The following is a 26897-nucleotide window of genomic DNA, read 5'->3' as shown; positions in this document are numbered from 1 at the left end:
AGCGTTTTTCAGCCAGTCAACATMWTGAATCAGTTAGCATCATTTGTATGGATATATACAAATAAATGTCAATTGAAAAAAGTTAATACAAAACAAAGTGCAGCTAGTTTGCAGTCATTCCAGCCTTTSTTTGAAGTGATTGTGTTAGCTGTGTGGTTGGCTAGCTCCTCTGACCAGGGGAACTTGCGCCTCTAGCTCATAATTACGGATATCCAAATGTCACTAGAAAACAGYTTAAACAAATGCTAATCCGGCTACTTTGCTGTTATTCTGGCTGCACTTTTTTAATCTGACTAAATTAGCCGTAGTTGGCTAGCTARCAAGCAAGGGATAAAAACGTTGCCAGCCAGTATGGCAATGGAACATTTAGAACGAACGACTGGGTCGCGTCCACAGAACAACTGATCGACTGGGTCGTGTTTCTGGCAACTGAACGACCGACCAGAGGGCTTGGGTAGCAACCTTAAAATTTGTGTCGGGTCAAGATCTTGTGGAAGGATGAAATAGTATGAATAACAAAAAAATATGTAAATCATTATTTGAATATGTTGGTAACCCATTGTATAAAAGTGATAATGCCCTCGAAGCAGGGCCAAATGTGTCAACTCCTCTTGCTGCAAAAAAAAAAAAATCGGCTAGTTTTCAGGCCTTGTGTCAGGTTTTCAAAGGTCATTGGATATACATTTTAGCTGGACCTGGCAACCCTGATTTGGGTGCACTGTTTGACCACCGCCGTGGAAATTGAGGGCGCTCTGCCTTCCCCTCCTACCAGTGCCTCTCACTCTGCCTGTCCGTCACACGTTGTGTACACTGGTACGGCGGGAGGCCTGACCCCCCATGAACCGGCGACTTCCTCTTTTTCAGATTTCATGGCGATCGGGAGAGAGGGAAGACCACCGAAGCACGCACACTGTCTCAATCCAACCGAAATACAATTATTTAGGTAAATAATCCGCTGCTCGTGCATTACTCAGTTACGGGGGTAGCGAATGATGCACGCCCAACGTGCACGTTGGGGATATCCACGTTTCCTCCGTGATCTTTCGTTTCTGAATTTCAGATATTCACATTGTAGCGCAATTCGCTAATAACGAATCGGACGAAATGGGCTCCACCAGTACGCATCTCCTACACGTAGTAACGTTAGGCTAGCAAGCAAGCTAACTTGCTATGCTAACTATCCAACGGTAGTTTGAAATGTTTGTTAAAATATAACGTTAAACTAGCCACCATTAGGTCGAACTTTTCGTGTATTTTTGGGATGCTTACAATGCGTTTTCTTTAATTCAAATATGGTTCCGATAATAAGTAACRATGTGTTTTATCTGGCACGGTTAACTGACCAACTAACCTTAGCTAATGTTAGCTTACTGGCTATYTAGCTAGCCAGATGCGATAATAAACGGTCGTTATTAGTAGCCATACAGTTCATTTAATTGCTAATGTTAACTAGYTAGCAAACATGGCGGCTTCTGCAGAGTTTTGAAACTTGTAGCTAACTGTTCGATAGTGAAATKTACTTTATCAGCCATATGTTGTAATGGGTTTGGCTTGCAAACAACTGTATTGGATACTTTGTATCAACCTTGCTCTTGTTAAATTATTAACTGCAATTGTTTCCATAACCCAGTCACTGTTGATTACATTGTGATGGGTTTCAAGTTTGGAATGCATAACGTTAATCATCGCTACTTTTAGCATTTATACGTTTTGGAACGTTATCACAACCTCTCAAATGATGTGATTCTATCTAAGTGTCATAGTTAGAGGTTTGAATGGATATTTTTAATTAGGGAAAGTTAGGCTGGCTAATTCTTCCTCACATTATGCCAGTGTACGTCATCAAATGGTAGCCAACTAGTGTTAACTGTTCTCTCTAAATTGGAGTCCAGTTTGTAAGTATAACTTGTACACATTATAATACGGCAGACACCCCTGTCCAAAATGTTAGACACTAGTCTTCATCTAACAGTGATCAAGGCTTAACTACTGTCCCACAAGCACTTTTTGTTATAAGTCCTTTTGTCATTCTGCCAAAGTACTCCATGTTTAGCACRCACCTTTTTTTATGGGTTAGGCCTAGAAGTGACTGATGTTATTGTTATGAGTGGGCCCTGGGCATGTGAGAGGTGGTTCGGTAGTTATGAGAATACATCGTACATAATCACACACTATTTCTTCTTTATATTGGGTCGTTTGGAGGATGATTTGGGTCACCGGAGGACAGTCAACTTCTAATTTGCGTCTTGAGATGAAGAAGTTTAAGAACCCCTGTCAGTTATCTAATCAAAGTGTATGTGTTTGTGTGAGAGAGCGAGTGAAGAAGGCCCTCGGATAATAAGACAATTTTGTTTTTGCTTGACAGTGAGATCTAAGCAGACAGACACTGAACGGATTCTCCTGCTGGTAAGTCAGCCACTCCTCYATATGGGCACTAGTCTTTCCGTTTAGAAAAATGGAAAGTGCACCATCTCTTTGTCCCTCCTGTTTAGGTAATTTATCTCACACCATTGGATAGGTGAAAGCAAGGGTTATCAACTACATGGCTTTCACCAATCCAGTCAAGTCAGAGTACGTATAATCTTTAGGGAGAGAAGAATGGATGCATTTTCAAAATACTGAAACAAACCCTAGTCTTAAATTTACCACAGAGAAAGCAGAAGTCAGAATACACACTCACCAATACCACACTACGTGGGAATGTGTTTATTTGGGTGTAAGTTCCGATTTAGTTTGATGCAATATTGTACAATGCAAGTGTAACAACTTGGGTTGCTTATTTTGTACCAATAAAGTTTGAGAGAATTTGGGAGGGAGAGAGAAGACACACTTTTTTTCTGTGTAAGAACATAGGATTATAATTTGTTCAGTAGACGCCTAAACCTTAGTGCCCTTTGTTATTGTAACTTCTTAAGGCTGCTAAACTTGAAACCACATTTGCATCAACTAACCTCTGAAGATCCTGCAGCAGTTACTGCACCCTACACTAACTGTGATAGTGTGGTTTTTCCCTCTCTCAAATTGTCAAACTGTATTTGTACGAAATAAGCAATCCATATTGCAGAAGCAGTACAACAGAAATTACTAATAAAACCTTTCAAGTTCTAACCAGTCACAACTCTGTCTCTCTTGCGCTCTCTCCCCCTCTCAATTGCTATGGTCCCGTGTGGCTCAGTTGGTAGAGCATGGCGCTTGCAACGCCAGGGTTGTGGGTTCATTCCCCACGGGGGGACCAGGATGAATATGTATGCACTTTCCAATTTGTAAGTCGCTCTGGATAAGAGCGTCAGCTAAATGACTTAAATGTAATGTAAATGTATATCTCTCTCTCTCTGTGCAGGTGTTGCTCAGTGGGCAGTCGTGGTTTCTAGTGCTGGTGTTCTGTTGAAGGGGCTCCTTAGCGCTCTGTGCTGTTGTCTTGCTGTGTCCTGGATTAGGACTGCCAGCCTATGGCTCTAATGGACAAACACAAAGTAAAGCGACAAAGACTTGACCGCATTTGTGAGGGTAAGGAGCCATGTTTTGCGACACACTCAAACACGCGCACACAGACACTGACCTCATACAGACACGCACGCACTCACACACTGACCATACACATACTGCGCATCTTACATTTTTCTATAATAGCCATTTGAATATTAAGATTTCACAATTCATTTGATCAGGTTATGGTCATATGGTAATGAGTATTCTCACATGATATTCTCACACCTCCATCACAAATTCATAATTCAAAATGGTTTCTACAGGTCTGATTTGGTGTATCAGAACATCCTCCAGAGAGAATGTGCAGTTTTCTTCAAATTTATTGAATGTGTGATTATCACATGCCTATGTCTATAATATTTTGCACTTCCAGTGCATTCGGAATGTACCACCTGACTTTTCACATTTGTTACGTTACACCCTTATTCTAAAATTGATGGGGGAAAAATTCCCCTCATCAATCTACACACAATACCCCATAATGACAAAGCGAAAACAGGGTTTTAGAAAATTGTGCAAATGTATTAAAAATGAAAAACAGAAACCTTATTTACTTAAGTATTCTGACCCTTTGCTATGAGACTTGAAATTGAGCGCAGGTGCACCCTGTTTCCGATCATCCTTGAGATGTTTCTATAACTTGATTGGAGTCCACCTGTGGTAAATTAAATTGATTGGACATGATTTGGAAAGGCACACACCTGTCTATATAAGGTCCCACAGTTGACAATGCATGTCAGAGCAAAAACCAAGCCATGAGATTGAATGATTGTGTCGAGGCTCAGAACTGTGGAAGGGTACCAAACAATTTCTGCAGTGTTAAAGGTCCCCAAGAACAGTTGCCTCCATCATTCTCAAATGGAACAAATTTGGAACCACCAAGACTCTTCCTGTAGCTGGCCGCCCGGCCAAACTGCGCAGTCGGAGGAGAAGGGCCCTATGGTCACTCTAACAGAGCTCCAGAGTTCCTCTGTGGAGATGTGACAACCTTCCAGAAGGACAATCATCTCTGCAGCACTCCACCAATCAGGCATTTTTTAAGGGGGTAAAAAGGCACATGACAGCCCGCTTGGAGTTTGCCAAAAGGCACCTAAAGGACTCTCACACCATGAGAAATAAGATTCTCTGGTCTGAAATCAAGATGGCCTGAATGCCAAACGTCACAAAGATGAACGGAGCAAAGTACAGAGAGATCCTTGAAGAAAACCTTCTCCAGAGCGCTCAGGACGTCAGACTTGGGCGAAGGTTCACCTTCCAACAGGACAACAACCCTAAGCACAYAGTCAAGACAACGCAGGAATGGCTTCGGGACAAGTCTCTGAATAAATGTCCTTGAGTGGCCCAGCCAGAGCCTGACTTGAACCCGATCGAACATATCTGGAAAGACCTGAAAATAGCTGTGCAGCGATGCTCCCCATCCAACCTGACAGTTTGAGAGGATCTGCAGAGTAGAATGGGAGTAACTCCCCAAATACAGGTGTGCCAAGCTTATAGCGTCCTACCCAAGAAGACTCCAGGCTGTAATCGCTGCCAAAGGTGCTTCAACAAAGTACAGAGTAAAGGGTCTGAATACTTTTGTAAATATATRTWTTTTTTTTTTGCATTGCTTTGTCATTATGTGGTATTGTGTGTAGATTGACGAGGGGAAAAAACTATTAAATCCATTTTAGAATAAGGCTCTAACGTAACAAAATGTGGAAAAAGTCAAGGGGTCTGAATACTTTCCGAATGCCCTGTACATCAGCTGCTGATATGGATTATCTTTTATTAATGATCAGCCTATTGGTTTGTGGAGTGGCAGATGGGATATAGGGCTGGGAATTATTACAATGCTTTGGTGGCGATACGATATGTATTGCTGTTATATATGTTTTGTGATTCAGWGTTCCAAACATATTGCTCACCATATGTCTGCTGCAGAGAGACGAGAGAGCATGAGAATTAGTTTTCATCAGTCATGGAAATAAAAGTGCTGAAAATAAATGTGTCTCCCTATTTCAAAAGAAGATGCAGAACAAGCTATTAAGGAAAAATACTGGACTTTTGGTGCCGGTACAGCCAACTAGCTCAAAAATAATATTGCAATATTGTGAAAATATAGTCCAAAAATAATATCCTGATATGTAACTGTATTGATCCCCCCCATCGCTAGTACAATAGTGTAGTGATGGGTTGGGGATAGTCAGAGAGAGCGCAAAATGCCCTTATCTCACTTCCTGTTACTGTCTGTGGGGATTTCAAGAGGGGTTAGTGGGTGGCCAAGCTGGTGTGCCTGAGCTATGAGCCGTGAGGAAGAATGTCAAGGCAAGGTACAAATGATGAGGATGACTGAGTACATGACAGGCTAGGATAATAGACCAGTTAGATTACAACACGATCAGTGTTTATTTTTTATTTTTTTGACAAACGAAATTAACTGAAAAGGTAGAATGGTGTTGCTTTGGCCTAGATGTAAAACAAATAAATTGGTATTGCAAGTTATGCCAAGCCTCAATTTGTAGTGTATACAAATGTCATAAAAAGGTAATGAAATCATATAAAATATCTTATTCAATTCTGGACATATAAGACAAAATTCTGGTCTGTACTACTCCAGTCCAAACTAAATATATTGGTGCGAAATGCAGCCCTTGGGTGATGTTGAGATAAAATGGAGGGAGTTGTCTGGGAGAGTCAGGTCCCCTGAGATGAGTGAGAGGAGCAGGGTGAGGGGTCGCGGCCGTGGCTACAGGGAAACGGGCCAGCTGTCTCTTTAAAAAACAACAACAGCCAAACCAGACCCTAGCCACTGCCTGGCTATGCTAATTAGGTTAGTGCTGGTTGGCTGGCCCTCAATGGAGCCGCCCGTGATTGGAGCCGGGCCGCGGGGGAGGGGCTGGGTGTGGATGACAGCAGGGACCTAGCCAGCCGAGAACAGTCTGACAGAACGAGAGAGAGAAAAGAAACGATAGAGGGAGAGAGCGAGGCGAGAGAGAGAGAGAGAGAGAGAGAGAGGAAGACAGGCTGGTTAACTTCATAATGCAAGGTTAGGCTCCGTGTGTGTGTGTTGTAAAATATGTGTGTGAAGGAGAACTTGAAGATATGGGCTTGGGTGTGGTGTTGCCGACGAGTGTGTGTGTCGTTTCCTTTTTGCTCAGCGTGTCCTTGTAGCGAATTGAGCAACTGTGTGTGTGTGTGTGTGTACGGCGCCTGCGTGTATGTGTGTTATTGTGTGTCTGGCTGGAGGTTGGGTGGAGTAGTGCTGCATTATCATCCTACCCTGCCCCTCCCCCTCTCCCTGCTCTCTCTCTCACACACTCCTTAAACCGAGGGAAAGAGAAAGGAGGAGGAGGAAGGGAAAGAAAAGGAGGGAGGGAGAATGAATGAAGCGCTGAATGAATTGCATTGTGTGCGCGGCCATGCTTGTGCTCCATAAGCCTTGTACGCAAGCGTCCTTTACTCTAAATATTTGCGTGTTTGCGCTTCTGAGGCTGCCTTTTGTTAACCAGTAATTGTGAATCCATTGTGATCTCTGGCATGTGGAGATTAAGATAAAGGAAAATGCTTTATGTGTTTTTTTAATGAGATGCAGATTCACTTTCTTAAGCCTTCTCGGCTAGGCCCATTTGGGAAATGCTTTGACGTCACAGGAAGCGTCCACAAATATTTGTCTTCCACCGCCTGCCTGCCACCAGTTCCTATCCTACTCCCCCCCCCCCCCCTCTCTTTCTCCCTCCCCCACACTCCCACTATGACACAGGACATAGTGTTTGTGCATGTGGATGTCTGTCTGTGTTGTGTGTCTGTCCCTGCATGCGTCCTGCCCTCTGTCCAAGTGAATGTTCCAGCGAGACACATGCACCCCTTCCCCCCTTCTTGTCCCTCTCCCCCACCCCAGACCATACACCTGTCACGCAGAGACTGTGTGTGCTTCTGGTCTAGGGGCCAGTGGTGTGGTCTGGTGTGGTGTGTGTTACGTGTGTGTGTGTGTGTGTGTGTGTGTGTGTGTGTGTGTGAGAGAGAAGGGCAGTGCGTTCCGATTCAGAAGGCCAGTTCATGATTAGTTCAGTGTGAAGGAGAGGCAGAGGGCTAAGACACACAGACACACAGGAATATGTCCTATGGTGCTGGTATCAGTGGTGGTGTTAGCTTTTGTTGCAGTTGGCCACATTTCTCTAGTGACCTTTGGCACAGATGTTAGCCTTGTGCTTTGTCTCGCATTCTGGCAACTTGGTGCTCAGTGATGATTGAGGATTTCGATGCAGACGCAGGACCACGGTGGACAAGTGTAGCCATGCACCGGTGGYGTGTGTTTACGGATGTGTGTACAGAACGTGCGTGTTTGGGGGGGCTCCAGAGGAGGGAATTTAGGTCATGACTCAGTCTCTCTCTCTCTACCCCCTCCCCCCTTCTTCCCTGCACCCCGCATCTCAACCCCTCGACTGCCCCTCCCCCAACCGTCACACTCGACCTCCCCTGGCACTGCAGCCAGCTAGTGTTTTCATCCTCCACACTGGCTGGAGTCAGGGACGTGGGTGGTGTGTCATTCAATGTGTCTTACACGTGTCGTCATAGCATGTGCGTCTGACTGCCGTGAGGTTGCGTGTATTGACGTTGTAGTTTAGTTATTGTGTTGGACCCCCCCCCCCCCCYCCTGTCTCTTTGTCATCTCAGATGTGCTCTTTGCAGCAGCAGATCCAGTTACATATTACCATTGCGTAACCATCACACGCAGCCACTGATCCCTCAGGGTGCCAGTGTTGACAAGGCCCTGGCTGTTTGTGTGGACGGAGAAGAGAGCATCATGGGACTCACTTTGGGAGAGTTTGCTTTGGTAGTAGTACTCATGTTAGTGGTCACTGGTCAGACTCACTATTCAGGTTGAGCCTGCTCTGACCCCAGCACTGATGATGCCAGTGGCTATTGTCATGCCTGGTCAAGTTCAGAGGGACTTTAATGGTGTGCACGTGTGTGTTGTAATGGTCAAGGCAATGGTGCGTGTAGAAGGTTTAGGGCAGTGACTCATTTTGCCCTGGTCCAGAGACTCCAGAAAGATTGTTGAATCACTAACCTCGGTGAACAGTCCCATCTGGAAAAACATGGTGCGCCGTACGCGGTGTTTTTGACTTTATCACACATTCCCAGAGGAAGCCATTTTGTCTGGGCAAACGATCAACTCAAAATGGACTGTAAACGTCAGGTGAACACTTTTATAGTTTGATGGTTATAATATGGACATAATTTTTTTTTTTAAATCCACAACCATTAGTGTGTCAAGCACCATGCTCCAACCTAGCCAGCCATTGGAACCAAAGCAGCACATACGATTTTAGAATGCAACTAATTTAGTGACCTTTCATAATATGCCAAATCATGTCTTAACTGTCCCCCTCTCCCCCTGTGTGCAGGCATCCGCCCACCTATCCTGAACGGGCCCATGCACCCTCGGCCCCTGGTGGCCCTGCTGGACGGGCGTGACTGCACCATAGAGATGCCCATCCTCAAGGACGTGGCCACTGTGGCCTTCTGTGATGCCCAGTCCACCCAGGAGATACACGAGAAGGTAGAGTGACACACACACACTTTAGGAACACCTGCTCTTTCCATGACAGACTGACCAGGTGAATCCAGGTGAAAGCTATGATCCCTTATTGATGTAACCTGTTAAATCCACTTCAGTCAGTGTAGATGAAGGGGAGGAGACATGTCAAAGAATGATTTTTAAGCCTTGAAACATGGATTGTGTATGTGTGCCATTCAGAGAGTGAATGGGCAAGACAAAATATTTTTTTAAAGACTGCCTTTGAACGGGATATGGTAGTAGGTGTCAGGTGCACCGGTTTTAGTCTGTCAAGAACTGCAACACTGCTGGGTTTTTCACACTCAGTTTCCTGTGTATATCGAGAATGGTCCACCACCCAAAAGACATCCAGCTAACTTGACACAACTGTGGGAAGCATTGGAGTCAACATGGGCCAGCATCCCTGTGGAACACTTTCGACACCTTGTAGAGTCCATGCCCCAATAAATCGAGGCTTTTCTGAGGGCAAAAGAGGGTGCAACTCAATATTAGGGAGATGCTCCTAATATTTTGTACCCTCAGTGTTTAAAAGGCAACATGCACTGTCTGGTTGTAAGCTTCCTGTTAATTTGGCTATAAGCGGCACTTCCTGATTTTCTAAAATATTTWAAAAAGTTATTCACGACTACCTCCTGACTGCCAGCCATATGTTTATTTGAGTATTTATGCACTGTCCCTTAAGCGCACTGTCGAACCAGCAGTATGATGGTGTGTTAACCCTGTAGGTTGCTGAACGAGGCTGTATTAATTTGTGTGATGGCCTTGTCTGACGGTGTGTGTAAACCCTGTGTTACCAACTGTATAACGGTGTCTGTGTCTTAACCTCGTAGGTGCTGAACGAGGCAGTGGGGGCTCTGCTCTACCACACCATCACTCTCTCCAGAGACGACCTGGATAAGTTCAAAGGCCTCCGAGTCATTGTCAGGATCGGCAGTGGCTTCGACAACGTCGACATCAAAGCTGCAGCTGAGCTGGGTGAGTCATGCCCGAATACACACACGCAGTATGCCGATGAACAGGTATATACACACACACACACACACACACACACACACACACACACACACACACACACGGATGCATATTACACATAATCATATACACAGCCTTTCCAAGCTCTGCCCCATCACTCCTCTCTTTCCTTCATCTCACCATCTCCCTCTCTCCCCTCCTCCTCATCTCCCTCCCCCAGGCATCGCAGTGTGTAACGTGCCAGCGTGCTCGGTGGAGGAGACGGCCGACACGTCCATGTGTCTGATCCTGAACCTGTACCGCCGCGTCACCTGGATGCATCAGGCCCTGAGGGAGGGCACCAGGGCCTCCAGCGTGGAGCAGATCAGGGAGGTGGCCGGGGGAGCCGCCCGCATCCGGGGGGAGACGCTGGGCATCATCGGCCTGGGTGAGTGGGGGTAATCTGGGCTAGGTTAGGGAGGTTGATGGAGTTACTGGGTAGTGGCTGATTTTGAATTTAGACTAGTGGCCCCTAGTCTGGCCTGTTTTCAATTGACAATTGGGGCTGCCAGAGGCCCGGGAATTTGCTTTGGGTGCCTATGTGCCCCACCATGGAAATACAAACACTAGTTACCCCTGTGCGTTCCTCTCTCTGCAGGTCGTGTGGGCCAGGCGGTGGCTCTGCGGGCCAAGGCGTTTGGTTTCGGGGTGATCTTCTACGACCCCTACCTGCCTGACGGAGTGGAGCGCTCCCTGGGCCTGCAGAGGATGGCTACGCTCCAGGACCTGCTCATCCACTCTGACTGTGTCTCTCTACACTGCAGCCTCAACGAACACAACCACCACCTCATCAACGACTTCACCATCAAACAGGTACACAATGTCATAGACACACATCGCACACACACGTACACACACATTTGATGTATGTTTTAGGGCCGTCAAACGATTTAAATAATCACAATTCATCTAAATGTTTTAATTTGCTCAAATTTGTCCCTTAAGAAAAAATAACCCTATTAAAAAGCTGTTTGTCGAGTTACAGGCGTACTCTGCTTTTATTGTAAGGGACGGAAACACAATCTGTCTAAGAAATAAAATACTCGATGTTTAAATTAGCTACATGTAATATTTTTTGCATTGTAATTTCAGAAAATGTCATTATATCTGAAGTAATAGTGGAATGATAGTGTTTCACAATATTTTTTTCCTCCCAAAAAATKATTGGGCCCACACAAAATTGCATTCTAATGGTGCAGCCTTCTTATTGGTCAACAAAAGACGGACTGGCTCTTGTTGTTAAATTGACTGGGCCTGAGCCGCATGCTAACCGAATCCGTTAGTGAGCGATACTTTATACAAATCGTTCAGCCCCAGTCAATTTGACAAGAGATTTGCTGGGCCCCAAAATATTACATGTAGCTCTTTTAAACATACTTATTCCCTCTTATTAATGTTCTTGAAGTTTAATACTTGCGAATACACACACACAAACAAACAGTTTAAAGCTTCAGGCATTCTCAATTAGTGTTCTCCCAATTTCTGATTTGGAGGGTTAAGTACAGGAAAACAGAACTGGCTCTATGGACACAAGGAGTATTTACACCTGTTCAACAATKATATAAATTCCACAGAAGACAATAGCTCAGCCAGGTCTGAGTTCATGTAATAACAGCTATTCGATGTAGCCTAGGCTACTTCAACATGAACTAGTCACGTGCTGTTTCTATAAAAATTGAGATTATTTTCTTAAATCTTTTGACCTGGGAAATGCAACAAAAACAGTACCTAAATGGAATGGATGTCCTGTTCTGGTTTAAAATCATTGTGGGTAGTTAGTTATGTCAAGAGGCATTCAACCATGACATTGTAAACAATGTTTTGGTTAGCTAGCTAACTTTAGCATAACTAGCTAGCTCCTTTTGTCCAAAATATGTTTTTGCTGTTATCTAAAGAAACACCTGAGAACGTGTACATGGTTGAGCTTTCTGTCTGTTTTCCTTCAACATTGTTGCTCAAAGCTGCGCACAAAGTGGAGATTTTAAGGGTGTTTTCACATATAACTCCCCTTTTTAAAATAAGTGATGTCAGTCCTATTTAAAGTGAACCAATTTTTTTTTTTAAGAACTCAGTTCTCTTTGTATTCACACTGCCCTTGCCTTTGAATGAGGACTCAACTCTTTTGCCAGTTCACTTCACCTTTTTTGAGGTCCGAGTCCTCTTTGCATTCGCATTTCTAGAAAGGAACCAAAGATATTTGTCCAACATTCACTCAATGCACTCTAGTAAAAGTACAGGACAAGCCTTTCCATCAGAACGTGCTATCGGACAGCTAGATATTCCTACTTACATTTTGGAAGTTAATAGATTGCATTTTGGTAAAGGATGAGACATAATAATTGTCATCAGAAGATAATATTAACATGTAAATATTATTGGTAACAGATTAACTACCAGTAAATTAATTGCAGATTAAATAATGCTGTAGGCTACTGACCCTTCAACAGCTAGAATGGATTTTGTACCCATGTTGTGATTCTCACCAAATATGTTGCCTTTTCACACTATTCAAACCCCACATTCGGAATAAACAGTTTATGAACCTCTCTTAGCCTGTAGGTCAACATATTGCAAACAGAGAATCTGAACATCGTGTCAGTACAAAACTCCACACACATTTTATCATTTTTCTGTGTCCTTGACAATCGCTAATCGGCACACATTTATTTATGTGAACCGGCACATCTTCTTCTCTCTCCAATGTGAAGGGGTTATTGCAGGGGAAACGGTGTTGCAGTAGTCCAGTGTGTGGTGTGGTAAAAATGACAAGCAAACCCGGGGAGCTTTGTGTTTACGTTGTCCCCCAAAAAAAAGGGGGAACCGGACTTCCGAATTCAAGCGAACCATACTCAAACCCCCTCTCGAGATGGTTTCGGTTCGCTTACGGCGCTCTTTTGAGGGCTCTAAGTTCCTATGGAGTGTTCACACTCCACTGTGTTCCTTTTGGAGTCTTCACACGCCACAAAAAAAATGAGGGGAGCCGCACTGAATTCACCAAAATTGTCCGAAAGGGACCAAGTGTGAAAACACCCTAAGAGACAGACGGCGCTACATAACAGCAGCTGCAACCGACAGGGTCCGTGCGGAATAGGGTCTGTGCGGAAACACGTGCGCTTGAAAGGGGTCCGTGCGGTAAAAAAATGAAAATGCGATTTAATGGAGTCAAAAAATGAATGCCTTTAAAAATCTAACACCTTATTAACTCGTTAACAGCCCTAGTATGTTTGTAAATTCACGTTTTTACATGCGTGTACAGGTAACTTCCAARATAATGGAAACACTTGACTAAATGAGGGATACAAAGTATATTAAAAGCAGGTGCTTCCMCAYAGGTGTGGTTCCTGAGTTRATTATGGGAGTGCGTGTGTATATAAAGTTAACCCTGTGTTTTGTGTGTAGATGCGCCAGGGAGCGTTCCTGGTGAACTCTGCGCGGGGAGGCCTGGTGGATGAGAAGGCTCTGGCTCAGGCCCTGAAGGAAGGACGGATACGAGGAGCCGCACTAGACGTCCACGAGACAGAGCCCTTCAGGTACACACACACACACACTGGACGTTCAGTCGTCCACGAGACAGAGCTCTTTCAGGTAACACACACACCACACACTGACGTTCAGTGTCCACGAGACGAGGCCCTTCAGGTACACACACACACACTGGACGTTTCAGTCGTCCACGAGACAGAGCCCTTCAGGTACACACACACACCACACAACTGGACGTTCAGTCGTCCACGAGACAGAGCCCTTCAGGTACACACACACCACACACAACTGGACGTTCAGTCGTCACGAGACAGAGCCCTTCAGGTACACACACACACACTGGACGTTCAGTCGCCACGAGACAGAGCCCTTCAGGTACACACACACACACACACACACACACTGACGTTCAGTCGTCCACGAGACAGAGCCCTTCAGGTACACACACACCACACTGGACGTTCAGTCGTCACGAGACAGAGCCCTTCAGGTACACACACACACACACACTGGACGTTCAGTCGTCCACGGACAGAGCCCTTCAGGTACACACACACACACTGGACGTTCAGTCGTCTCACGAGACAGAGCCCTTCAGGTACACACCACACACACTTGGACGTTCAGTCGGTCCACGAGACAGAGCTCTTCAGGTACACACACACACACACTGGGACGTTCAGTCGTCCACGAGGACAGAGCCCTTTCAGGTACACACACACACACTGGACGTTCAGTCGTCCACGAGACAGAGCCCTTCAGGTACACACACACACACTGGACGTTCAGTCGTCCACGAGACAGAGCTCTTCAGGTACACACACACACACTGGGCGTTCAGTCATCCACGAGACCGAGCCTTACTGACACACACAGCCCACTAAAGGATCCTAGCCTGATTTCGAACCCCCACATGTCTGTTTGACCGTGCAACCCCCCCCCTCTCTCTTTCCTCCTCTAACCCTAACCCTCTCTCTGTTGTTGTAGTTTCTCCCAGGGCCCTCTGAAGGATGCTCCCAACCTCATCTGTACCCCCCACACGTCCTGGTACAGTGAGCAGGCCTCCATCGAGGCCAGAGAGGAGGCTGCCAGGGAGGTGCGCCGTGCCATCACTGGTAAGACCCCTAACACTCAGCTTCAGCTAGTTAACACCGCCTGGGCTTCCATCGCCATCCTAACTTTGTATTATTAGTTATTACGTAGTGATGAATTGATTATTTCAGTGGCTTTATGTAGCTTGAGTATGGCTGCATGTTTTGAGGTTCTGKAGTGGTCTGGTGTTATATCTTACCTACACTCTTATAATTTTTTTTGCACACAAGAAAAATGCAAATCATTATGGTGAGAGTTTAAAATGGGCAAAACAAATACAAATAGATGCATATGCAGGAGAGCTAAAACACCCTGAGTGGCTTGTACGGCACCTGTCCCGAAAATGGTATCCTGGTTATTAAAACAGAGATTGGGGGATTTACACGCTAACCCCTTGTCTCCTGTCTGTCCTCTGTTAGGGCGTATCCCAGACAGTCTGAAGAACTGTGTGAATAAGGAATATCTGATGGCAGCGTCCCAGTGGCCCAGTATGGAGGCTGCAACAGTCCACCCTGAACTCAACGGAGGCGGTGCATACAGGTGAGACCCTCAGCGGTTAAGGTGAGCACAGGAGGACAACCAAGTCAGGAAGTGTATCATGATTATTATTATTATACTTCATTTTATGCAAAATACGATATCTGTTCTTGACAGTAGATTTGGTTGTTGATGAATTTGCTGCAATGTTTTTCCCTCCCGAACAAGGCCCTGATATACATTATTTCTCTCTCTCGCTCTCTCTACACGTCAGGTTTCCTGTGGGTCTGATCAGCGTAGCAGCAGGGGTTCTGACGGGGGCGGGAGCAGGGGTAGAGGCCCTGGCTCACGCCATCGCCCCTGTGTCCCATCCCCCCCACACCTCATCGCCAGGGCAACTCAGCAAGGCAGAGGCAGACAGAGACATCCCCTCTGACCAATAGCACCCCAACATTCCTCCGTCACCCCTGGAAACCAACAACCCCACCCTCTCCTCCCACCATCATCATCACCACCAACCCTCCTCTCCGACCTCAGGCAGATTGACACTGGGGTTCCGGTTTGATCCGGTTCGATCTGGATCTGTTCAAGCGCCGGTCCTTCAGAACACAGTACCAGCCCAGGAGTGACCTGCCGTCCACAAAATCCCCCCCCTCCGTAACCCTTCCTCGGACCCACTCAACCCCCCATGGGACCCTATTCCCCTTTCCATATTCCCCCACAAAACAAGCTTCAGCAATAACTTTTTCTCAAGTATTCAATTGGATTGGTATTTTCATTATTATTTTTTTATTATTTTGAGGAAAAACAAAACATTTAGTTATTGTTTTGAGTAGCATTTTCCAGAAAGCTGGACTGAGAGTCTGGCTGTTATGATCCGTGAGAGAGGCGTGAAGGGTTGGCCGGCGTACATTAGTGGCTTTCTGATGTTACTGCAATCTTTCCTTATGCTCTCTCTCTCTTCTCTCTTCTCTTCCTCTCTCTCTCTTCTTTCTTCTCCTCTCTCTCTCTCCTCTCTCTCTCTTCTCTCTCTCTATATATTTTAGAAAATATGGAAAATGTGTAAAAAGTAAGACCACAACACATCGGGCTTCTATTGTCCCGATAATTCCTAGCCTGATCCTAGATCTGTATCTAGCTAGCTTTAGCCAAGTCAACTAAGCACATACAGATCTGGGACCAGGCTACCTGATTCCCTGTCTGTTGGCTAGTGTAGGGATGAATAATGTCATGAAGAGCTAAAACCTTAGCAAAGCGTGTTACGCGCGTACAGGGCTGTGTTAAACCTGTGAGTCTTGTCTCTTCTCCTCAAGATGGTGAACTCTCCTTTGGCAGGCGACAATTCTCTTCTGCTTTTTATATCCCCTTTTTTCCAGCGCCAGTACTTCTGTTGAAAGGTCAGATGGATGGCGTCCTATGTTTGTGCTCTGTGTCGTCACTCATCAGGCCCTTGCCCACGACGTGGTCTTATACTCAGCAACAGTTATGTGAAGTGTTTATTCTGTAAAGGCTGTCCCTGAACGGTGTGTAGCTTCAAGATCACGTGAGAACAGTTTCATATCAGTTGGATTGTGGCTTTTAACCCCCCCCTCCCCCAAAAAAGGTCGAACTATTGTTCAAGGGCCTTTTTGTTTCTGAGGCACTTAGCACCAAGTACACACAGACACACACAGCGAGCTTGCAACATTGTTAGCTTGAGCCCAGTGGGCAGCACAGGTCAGCTGTGTAGGACTGAGGTTTGGCCAGCAGGGGGTGCCATTGCCATCTGAATGCTCAGTCTGTGGCTGTGCTCAGAGAGAGGGGCAGTGATTTGGCTGCAGCGTTGCGTATAACCAGCCTAGCAGCTACCCCTGGGTTTTCTTAACACGTCCACACGAAGCAGTCAGCCATAGGGAAGGTGAGGTACAACTCTTTTTGCCGTGACGTCATTAATTGCCTGCTGACTTCCAAAGACAACCAGGACGCGTGACAAGGCAAGGACTCGCTGTCTTTCTCTCTCCCAGACCTCAGATCTATATCTCAGTCCATCCACCCAACCTCTCTCTCACCCCATCCAGCCCTTGAAGAACTCTGCTCTCCACTAGTGCTTTTATCAGCAAGTGTGGATCCACCCATCCCTTTAAGATTGGGCAGTGTAGCCGGCGAGTTGGTTCAACCATCCCTTTAAGAAGACAGAGATTCACCGTTCCCGTTAAGACCAAAGGGAGACTGTGTGGAGTCTTTATTCTTACATAATCATAGTGGCTTTTCAAAGGCGACCGTGTTGTCTGCGTGTGGACCCCTCCCATCCCCCATTGGTTGTATTGACAAGTCGTTGTCTTTCTGAAAGAGTTGTCCCTACGAGAAACTCTTACCGCCGTCGTCTCTCGTTGTTTCAAGGGAATACCTTTTTATAGTACCTCAGTAACAGATATTGAATGTACGTTCAAACCCGTTTCTTTTTTGTACAGCTTTTGTAGAGACCCCTTTGTTATTCCTGACCAGAAGGGTTGTAAAAATGGTAACAATGACGATGATAAATAAACACCCCACTCAATAACCGAATTGACCAAACAACTTTTTAGGATTTCTCTGCGKTTTTTTTTTCTTTTTTCTTCCCACTGTCAAAAATCTCAGGCACCGAGACCAGTTACTTATCTCTCGTCTTCACCTTAAATGTTATACTTCATTTGTTTCTCTGTGGGGGAAAAATGAGCACAACGCTTTCCCGCGATTCTACATTTCGACATCAGATTCCAGTTGATCTGACAAGCTTCTTCGACCTCCTGTTCTACAGCACAATGAAACTTGGATTCGATTTCAAAGTGTCAGCATGAACCGTTTTTATTTTCTGGAATGTAGAACTATATACGCCTTTCTACTCCCCCTAATGTCATGCTGCTCTAGCTATTGTGCATGTGGGGTATTTYTGGAGGGCAACCGCTATTGGCCTAAAGCTTGTCATCTTGTTGTCCACCCTTTGCTCCCCAGTGCTTAACCCTTAACCCATGTTGCCATTTTGTGGTGGTCAGTAACCAGTGATGTACAGTTTTTCCCCTTCCTACCAGAGTCTATGAGGACATGGACATGAGGACATTATAGGCTCCTGTGTCATGTGATGAGTATATATTTTTTTAAATATCCCCCATAGTTTGAATTATGAGCTTAAATAGTGACCTTAAATTGCCATTGATGATATTGATGACATTTTTTGGGTTGTTTTCAGTTCATCAATGTGTTCAAATCCATTTTAATTTGTTGACTCTTCATCTGTAATCGCGCTCACTCTCTGTGTTCTACATGTTGTACTGAAACATTTCAGAAACAAACGTTTGAGTTAAAAAAAAATKTTTTTGTCTTAGCCGCCCTGCTGTATTTAGCCTCTCCCTGTATAGTAGCTGTAACTGTTAACTCTCCCTGTATAGTAGCCGTAGAGTTGCCATGGAAACACGCACTGCCTTAAACACAGTTGACCACAGTAGGTGGGGTAGGAGAGACACACAGTCAGACGAAACCCCGCTAACAACTCACACCGTAAGGACGTTATTCAATCAAACACTGGTGACACGGTTTCCCGGATAAGTCAAAAATAACATTCTCTCCACAGAGCTAAAACTGGTATTTGATTTGACATGCAGTTGAGTGTCTTAAGTTTCACACTGCAAATGTTTTGTTGAGTACATCAATCAAAATATGCATTCTCTCAGTCCAGAAAGAACATTTCTGGGTTAACCAGGTGAGCCATTTTGATTGAATTTCCCCTACATGTAGGTCACTGTCAGTGCTACAGACTGAAGGAAAGTCCATCTGATATTTCACTCTGAGGTGTGAGAATGTTCCCCCTGCTCCGGCGCTCTGAAAGTCTTTCATGGCCAGCCCCGAGTCTCAGGGGGCAACAGCGGACACTGATGTTGTCTGTCAGACCAGCTGAAAATGATGGATAGAATTGGTCACTTTTCTCTCTCAGGGTTGAAATGCACACATATCCTCCCGCAGCCTCTTTCTCTCCTCCCTGTCTGTTCTGTGTTCCCGCGCTCCTCAGAATGTTGAGCAGTCTCCTGACTTCCAGAAGGCCCTCACCATTCTCTCCCTTCATTTGTACACCGTGAGTTCTTGTGTTTGGTTTTACCTTCTGTTCTTTGGCACTGACATCTAACCTTCATCTAGCAATGAATGAATAMATGTTTTAAATGAGCTGTGTGTAATGTTGAAATTTGGGAAATGTATTTTTACAACATGTGAACATGAGTTTTTATTTTTTTGGGGGGGGGTGTCTTTCACTCATCCGTTGTCGTGAATTCAWTGATTTACTTTCACCAGACTCCTGTAACGTCTCCTGTAACTAGGCTCTTAAGCTTTATTTTTTGTTTTGTTTACTTTTTTTATTAGAAACAATCATGTTTGTGATGGTAATTTCCGATGGTAAACTCCACACCGTATTTTAATAAAATCCAAAAAATGTACCCTTTGCTTTCTCGCCCTGCTTTCTTCTGTGTTCTCGCTCTGTGTGAAACGCATGTCAAACCTTTAACTMATTTGACTGACCGTTGCTCTCGTGTGTGTGCAATGTTCATGCGTGCATAGTGCAAGGTTTGCTATATAGCCGTGTTGATTCAGGTGTGCTGCCTGCCTTCGTCTTCTCCTGTTTATAAAGTGCAGCCCTTGGGATAGGAGCAAGTTTTACAAACTTCCGGCTCCCTAACCAACTCTGTTTACAATCCTTGCTTGTCTGTCTATACGGGCACAGGGGTGATGCAGTGCCAAGCGATCCAGAGCTCACAGCAGCTTTATGAGTAGGCAGGCAGGTGAGATGGGTACAGTCATTGCACCACAGGGAGGGGGGAATGCCAACCGCCAAATTGCCACATGTACCATCCCTAGCCCCTGATGAGACTGTTCTTCATAAAAAGCAGTATAAACCTTTTGGTCCCATTGCTGGAGGAAAGCCCCCCCACGGATGTACTCTGCCCATCTAAGCTGACAGAGCCTGGGCGCGAACCCAGAGTCTCTGGTGGCACAGCTAGCGCTGCGATGCAGTGCCCTAGACCACTGCGCCACCCGGGAGGCCCCAACATGATACACTTTATGACTAGCTGTTTTTAATTTGTACTCCCTACTCCCTTTTGAATAATCTTTCCTCAGAATCCTTTGCCCTTGGTCCAACACTTAAGAGTAGAGTTTGTTTTCCTACAGTTGTATTGTTTTCCTTCCTCACGAGGAACTGCATTTTCCATAGACCGGTAGACAAAAACAATTTCAGCAATTCAAGTCAGTTACTGTTAGGCACATGTACAGCATATTTAAATATACAGCATATTGCAGATTCTAGAAGGGAAAATAMTTTTACTCAACAGAAACCAGCTTTTTACCAGGCTGATTCACTKGTCTCTGTGTTTCACTGTTTCCTACTCGGGGCTGGTTGTTGTGCAACAGGCTGCGCTGCTGTGCTGCATTCCCCTGTCAGACCCCACACTGGCCCTGGATGGAGATATTTATCTGTCCCTCGTTTGTGTTAGACGGGGAAGGGGGATCAATACAACCTGGGAATACACAGGTGGACCTGTAAAAATTGAGTTTAGAGGGAAGCTTGTTGGTTACTGTCATGGTGGGTTGAGGTCATACGATGGGAAATGGGGTATTTGTTTTGGGGTCATCGCTGAAGACCGGACTAGATCCTGCTGGCTAAAAACGTCTGTTTTGTTGACTAAGCTTTACTTGTAAAAAGCTTGCAAGCTTAGTTCCTCGCATAACCCTTAGGTAGGTCAGAGTAATAGACTTTTTGGGATTCGCGGGTGTAGTGTGGTGACGGAGTTTTTCCTGTTCAGGAAAACTCAAGGCCCCGTGGATGAGGTAACTAGGGAAGGTTGTATGGTCTCAAGCGGTGTTTCCCCATCTCCGGTCCTGGAGTACCCTCCCAACGGTACACATTTCTGTTGTAGCCCCGGACAAACAGACCTGGTTCAACTCATCGAGAGCAAGTTGAATCAGGTTTGCTTGTCCAGGGCTATAATAAAACATTCGTACAATGAAGGGATACTCGAGGACTGGAGTTGGGGAAACGCTGGTCTAGGCTCGGACACACCAATAGCGTTTGCCAGCCGAGAGTACTTAGCACCTCTGAACAGAGTTCCGGCTGTAATTTTCCAACCGAGTGCAAACCGATTTTACATGTAGAATCACTTGAAAATGTTGGGAGTCAGACATCCACCAGCGAGGTCGGACCCTGAAACCCAGTGCGCCAAATGATCGGCAGACAAGCGGCAGATCAACATTCAGTGTGGTGTGGTCCTTAAGTGGGATTAAAAGTGTTCCTTGTTGATACGACAGAAGACGAGCTCACGTAATCTCTGTGCATGTCTATGTGGAATTAATTAACCACGACAAGAGACTCCACAGGCCCTCATGCTCAATCAAAGGATTGTGTTAGCAACCCAAAGACAAGCGAACAAATATTTACCCATGCTCTCATTCCCATCTAAATATTAGTCTTTACAATGAATGGATGACTCGGAGATTGCATCATAAGGGGTGATATTGGTAGAGTTCCCTGTTTATTTCCGATCGTCCTGAGTACGGTACGTACTGTATGTTCACTCTGTGCCGTGTGTGTGTGTGTAGCCTATTAGATCAATGGATCAACTTGACACATTACAAGTAGATGGTCAATATATTTTGTAAACAGTGTCTGAATAGAGATAGAACAGTATTTATTGGGCCTACTTTTTCCATCCCTGGTGTCCCTTATGAGGGTGTCTCAATAATGGAGTTATAAACCCTAACCTCCTGCTGGGGCTAGTATGGCACAAACCCAGCTGCTGTGGTTATGGTACCCGCCGTTGTTCTTCAATATTATTCTCGCAATTGGCTTCTGCCACTGTTTACTTGGCGAGTGTGAGTGGGTGTTTGACGAGGGGACTGTGTGTGTGTGCTTATCTGTGTGTGGTTGACTCCTACCGACTAGTGTGAGCTGCTCTGCAGATGTGTGCCCTCCGCAGTGACTCAAATTCAGAGGCAGGCCAGTGTGACGTTCCACTCTGCTCGTGGTCTGTATGTCTCAGTATTATGTGTATGTGTCTCAATGTGTAAATCTAAGTGTGTGTGTGTGAGAGAGTGTGAGACGTTCTCCTCTATGCCAATGCGAGCCAGCCAGCCCCCCCCCCCCTAGAGTTGATGTTCACGGTCAAATCTAATTAGCATAATAACACATCCCCATCAAAATCCGTCAGTTTAAACTAGAGATATCTGTTTTTTTGCATGGGTTGCGTCTTAATAAATCTCCACAGCTGTGTTTGTCAGACCAGCAGGCATTCCGAAAATCGGTCTCATCACGAAAACATCTGTAGCGTCTGAATGGTTTGGGCTACACAGTAATATGACCCCTATATGGAAAGATGAGAGTCTCACAAACACATTGTGTTCTCAGTTCTCCGATGGTGTTCTCTGTTTTGCTCTACGACCCCCACAAGTGTCACAGGACTCGTCTGAAGGTAATCCGGTACAGGGCCGAAAAATGAATGGAAGTGAATGGGGCATGTCCATGTCAAAGGTATACGGGTCATTCCACTGTAATAAAAAAAGAGAAAAAAAGAAATCCTGAACTTTCTTATATCTCTCAGATATAGAACAGACACTTCAAAACATACTTCCTTTTGATGTATTTTCATSTATGAATCTTTTATTCAATGTGTTTCTTTGGGCTAATAGCAGTAAGGCTATATATATATATATGCACTGCTCAAAAAAATAAAGGGAACACTAAAATAACACATCCTAGATCTGAATGAATGAAATATTCTTATTAAATACTTTTTTCTTTACATAGTTGAATGTGCTGACAACAAAATCACACAAAAATTATCAATGGAAATCAAATGTATCAACCCATGGAGGTCTGGATTTGGAGTCACACTCAAAATTAAAGTGGAAAACCACACTACAGGCTGATCCAACTTTGATGTAATGTCCTTAAAAACAAATCAAAATGAGGCTCAGTAGTGTGTTGTGTGCCTGTATGACCTCCCTACAACGCCTGGGCATGCTCCTGATGAGTGTGGCGATGGTCCTCCGAGGCATCTCCTCCCAGACCTGGACTAAAGCATCCGCCAACTCCTGGACAGGCTGTTGTGTGGTGCAACGATGGCGGTGGTGGATGGAGCGAGACATGATGTCCCAGATGTGCTCAATTGGATTCAGGTCTGGGGAACGGGCGGGCCAGTCCATAGCATCAATGCCTTCCTCTTGCAGGAACTGCTGACACACTCCAGCCACATGAGGTCTAGCATTGTCTTGCATTAGGAGGAACCCAGGGCAACCGCGCCAGCATATGGTCTCACAAGGGTCTGAGGATCTCATCTCGGTACCTAATGGCAGTCAGGCTACCTCTGGCGAGCACATGTGCGGACCCCCCAAAGAAATGCCACCCCACACCATGGACTGACCCACCACCAAACCGGTCATGCGGCTGAGGATGTTTGCAGGCAGCAGAACTTCTCCACGGGCGTCTCCAGACTCTGTCACGTCTGTCACGTGCTCAGTTGAACCTGCTTTCATCTGTGAAGAGCACAGGGCGCCAGTGGCGAATTTGCCAATCTTGGTGTCTCTGGCAAATGCCAAACGTCCTGCACGGTGTTGGCGCTGTAAGCACAACCCCCACCTGTGGGACGTGGGGCCCTCATACCACCCTCATGGAGTCTGTTTCTGACCGTTTGAGCAGACACATGCACATTTGTGGCCTGCTGGAGGTCATTTTGCAGGGCTCTGTGCGAGTGCTCCTCCTGCCTCAAGGGAGGAACACAGGATGGATAGACCACCACGGTCTGCGTGCCCTGACTGCTGGTTGTGTGACCTTCCATACGGGGCCTCCTGCCACGTTCTCCTGATTGTACTTGGCCCTGTCTCCTTGTTGTTGCGCCTCCAATGCTCTGTACACTTACAGCTGACAGGTACACAGGCATAAGCTTCTATGCCACACTCGCCATTGATGTGCCATCCTCGAGTATGACTAGACTGCACTTACCTGAGCCACTTTGTGTCCGCGAGCGCTATGCTAGACTCCGTCTCATGCATACCACTAGCAGTGCTAAGAGCACCGCCAGCATTCAATAGAAGGTGACCAAAACAATCAGCCAGGAAGCATAGGAACTGAGTAAATGTGGTCTATGGCATAGCTCTCCACCACCTGCAGAACCACTCCTTTATTGGGGGTGTCTTGCTAATTGCCTATAATTTCCACCTGTTGTCTATTCCATTTGCACAACAGCATGTGAAATTTATTGTCAATCAGTGTTGCTTCCTATGTGGACAGTTTGATTTCACAGAAGTGTGATTGACTTGGAGTTACATTGTGTTGTTTAAGTGTTCCCTTTATTTTTTTGAGCAGTGTATATACACAGTATATATATATTTTATACCTACAGGAGTCATACAATTCCAAATCAAATAGCTAAATGATCCTTGCTATGGCCATCTTCAAACAATGCCATATGTTAGCTTAGTAGAAACCCAGCCCCRGCCCCAGCCCCCCGTATTTTCAGCGGGAACCCCATTTTTTCCCGCCACAATTTCTGCGGACCCCATTTTTTCGTGAGAACTTTATCCCACACAAAATCTTATGACACAAAGTTAAAATCGGTACATAAAATATTTTACRTCATCAAATAACCTTCAATTCACTACATTTTCATCTCTTATCAAAATKAAAGGAACCAATAAATACATTTACTTCCCCAAGGTTTTTACAAAAAAAWATATATTTTTTAAAGCGTTTGTATATTGTACTATACAAAAATCTGTACTCTTAATTTTTTGTTCCTAAAAAATATACTGAACAGAAATATAAATGCAACATGTAAAGTGTTGGTCCCATGTTTCATGAGGTGAAATAAAAGATCCCAGAAATGTTCCATATGCACAAAAATCGTATTTCTCTCAAATGTTATGTACACATCTGTTTAGATCGCTGTTTGTGGGCATTTCTCCTTTGCCAAGATAATCCATCCACTTGACAGGTGTGGCATATCAAGAAGCTGATTAAACAGCATGGTCATTACACAGGTGCACTTTGTCCTGGGGACCACTCTAAAATGTGCAGTTTTGTCACAACACAATGCCACAGATGTCTGAAGTTTTGAGGGCGTGTGCAATTGGCATGCTGATTGCAGGAATGTCCACCAGAGCTGTTGCCAGATAATTGAATGTTAATTTCTCTACCATAAGCCTCCAACGTCATTTTTAGAGAATTTGGCTGTACCTCCAACCGGTCTCACATCCGCAGTCCATATGTAACCACGCCAGCCCAGGACCTCCACTTGCAGCATCTGAGGGATCATCTGAGACCAGCCACCCGGACAGCTGATGAAACAGGAGTATTTCTGTCTGTAATAAAGGCCTTTTGTGCGGAAAAACTCATTCTGTTTGGCTGGGCCTGGCTCCCCAGTGGGTGGGCCTATGCCCTCCCAGGCCCACCCATGGCTGCGCCCCTGCCCAGTCATGTGAARTCCATAGATTAGGGCCTAATGAATTTCTTTCAATTGACTGATTTCCTTATATGAACTGTAACTCAGTAAAATCGTTGACATTGTTGCATGTTGCATTTATATTTTTGTTCATTATATATAAAAAAAAATATATACATATATATATATTTTTGCGACCGCACTGCAGTGCAACCCCGACTTTGAATACCACTGCTCTAGGGGTTAAGAGTCTCATTAGGTCATTACCTTATGTTTCCATATGAATGTTCCAGTGATGTGCAAGAACTGATTCCAAGAGAACATGTCTTGTCAAACAGAACACGGCAAACAATTCTAGGGAGAGAACGTTTTTGTAATGTTACCYGTAATGTTTCCGGGATGCTTATAATATAATAATATATAATATTCCTTGTATGTTAGCAAAAACCTCTTCATTACTATTTAGCATGTTCTGACGTTAGTTAGGAGAACATTCCCTTAATGCCAAACAGAACTTGGTTACCGTGTACTCAGAATAACCAATATTAATGTTATAGACACGTTTCATGGGAACATTGCAAGAACATTMCTGTGTACAGTTCACGATAATATTCCATCACCGTCACACCAAACATACACAGAACATGGTTGCCGTGTTCTCGGAATAGAAGATATTAATGTTCCAGACACATTTCATGGAAACGCTACAAGACCCGAGACCGGGTGAGAGAGGGCTAGATAGTGAATGATGGAAAGAGGGGATAAAGAGAGAGAGAGAGAGAGAGAGAGAGAGGGAAGGAGTGAAGGGAGCAGAAATTGAAATAGAGAGGGAGAGAAACAAGGAGGTAAGCAAAATAAGGGGCAAGAAGCTTTTGGAACTAAGTCATTGACCATCTTTCTTCTCCCTTCTCCTTTTTTCCCTTCCAGTTAGTTATTTATTTATGTTCACCTTTATTWAGGCAGGGAGTCCCATTGAGACCAAGGTCTCTTTTCCAAGGGAGCTCTGCATGACAAGACCAGCAGCAAATGACACAATAAAATGCTRCAACAGATACTRCAGTCAAGGCAGGAGCACACCCCAAAAAATATATCTGAAAAAACAAGCKCATTCCTCTGTGAAGAGGTCCTCTACCAWCAATCTGAATTGCCTGAAAGGTTTCTAGAGGGTTTACGGTGAGGCCATAGTGGCCAGGTAACCCAGGCTGCTTCTCCATGCTACCTCGTTCTTCTTGTCATCCCTTCACAGAACAGCTTAAGGGAAGGAATGTCCTTAGCTTTGGGATAAGCCTAGTCTGAGACCCTGGTCTTTGTGGTAGCCTACATGATTGTTCAGAGATGCTTCTGAGTGGGTG

General features: G+C 45.1%; 1 protein-coding gene across 3 annotated transcripts; it reads left to right on the top strand.

The window, feature by feature from the left end:
- Positions 1 to 768: 768 nt before the first annotated feature.
- On the top strand, positions 769 to 15615 carry ctbp1 (C-terminal binding protein 1). Of its 3 annotated transcripts, none has more exons than XM_023989541.2 (11): positions 769 to 943; positions 2366 to 2406; positions 3341 to 3507; positions 8877 to 9031; positions 9880 to 10024; positions 10242 to 10448; positions 10659 to 10873; positions 13460 to 13590; positions 14531 to 14658; positions 15055 to 15196; positions 15387 to 15476. In XM_023989541.2, exons 3-10 carry the CDS (start codon positions 3450 to 3452, stop codon positions 15177 to 15179), a joined length of 1164 nt encoding a protein of 387 aa, XP_023845309.1. In that variant the 5' UTR covers positions 769 to 943; positions 2366 to 2406; positions 3341 to 3449; the 3' UTR covers positions 15180 to 15196; positions 15387 to 15476. The 3 variants fall into 3 exon arrangements, with proteins under 3 accessions (XP_023845309.1, XP_023845307.1, XP_023845308.1); XM_023989539.2 differs by having other exon boundaries at positions 771 to 943; positions 15055 to 15175; positions 15387 to 15615; XM_023989540.2 differs by lacking the exons at positions 769 to 943; positions 2366 to 2406; positions 3341 to 3507 and adding an exon at positions 6390 to 6514 and having other exon boundaries at positions 15055 to 15175; positions 15387 to 15615.
- The last annotated feature ends 11282 nt before the right edge of the window (positions 15616 to 26897 follow it).

This window comes from Salvelinus sp. IW2-2015, linkage group LG6.1, assembly GCF_002910315.2.
Source record: "Salvelinus sp. IW2-2015 linkage group LG6.1, ASM291031v2, whole genome shotgun sequence".
NCBI lineage: Eukaryota > Metazoa > Chordata > Actinopteri > Salmoniformes > Salmonidae > Salvelinus > Salvelinus sp. IW2-2015.
Note: the sequence above shows the minus strand (reverse complement) of the source record. Positions and strands in the feature narration are given on the sequence as shown.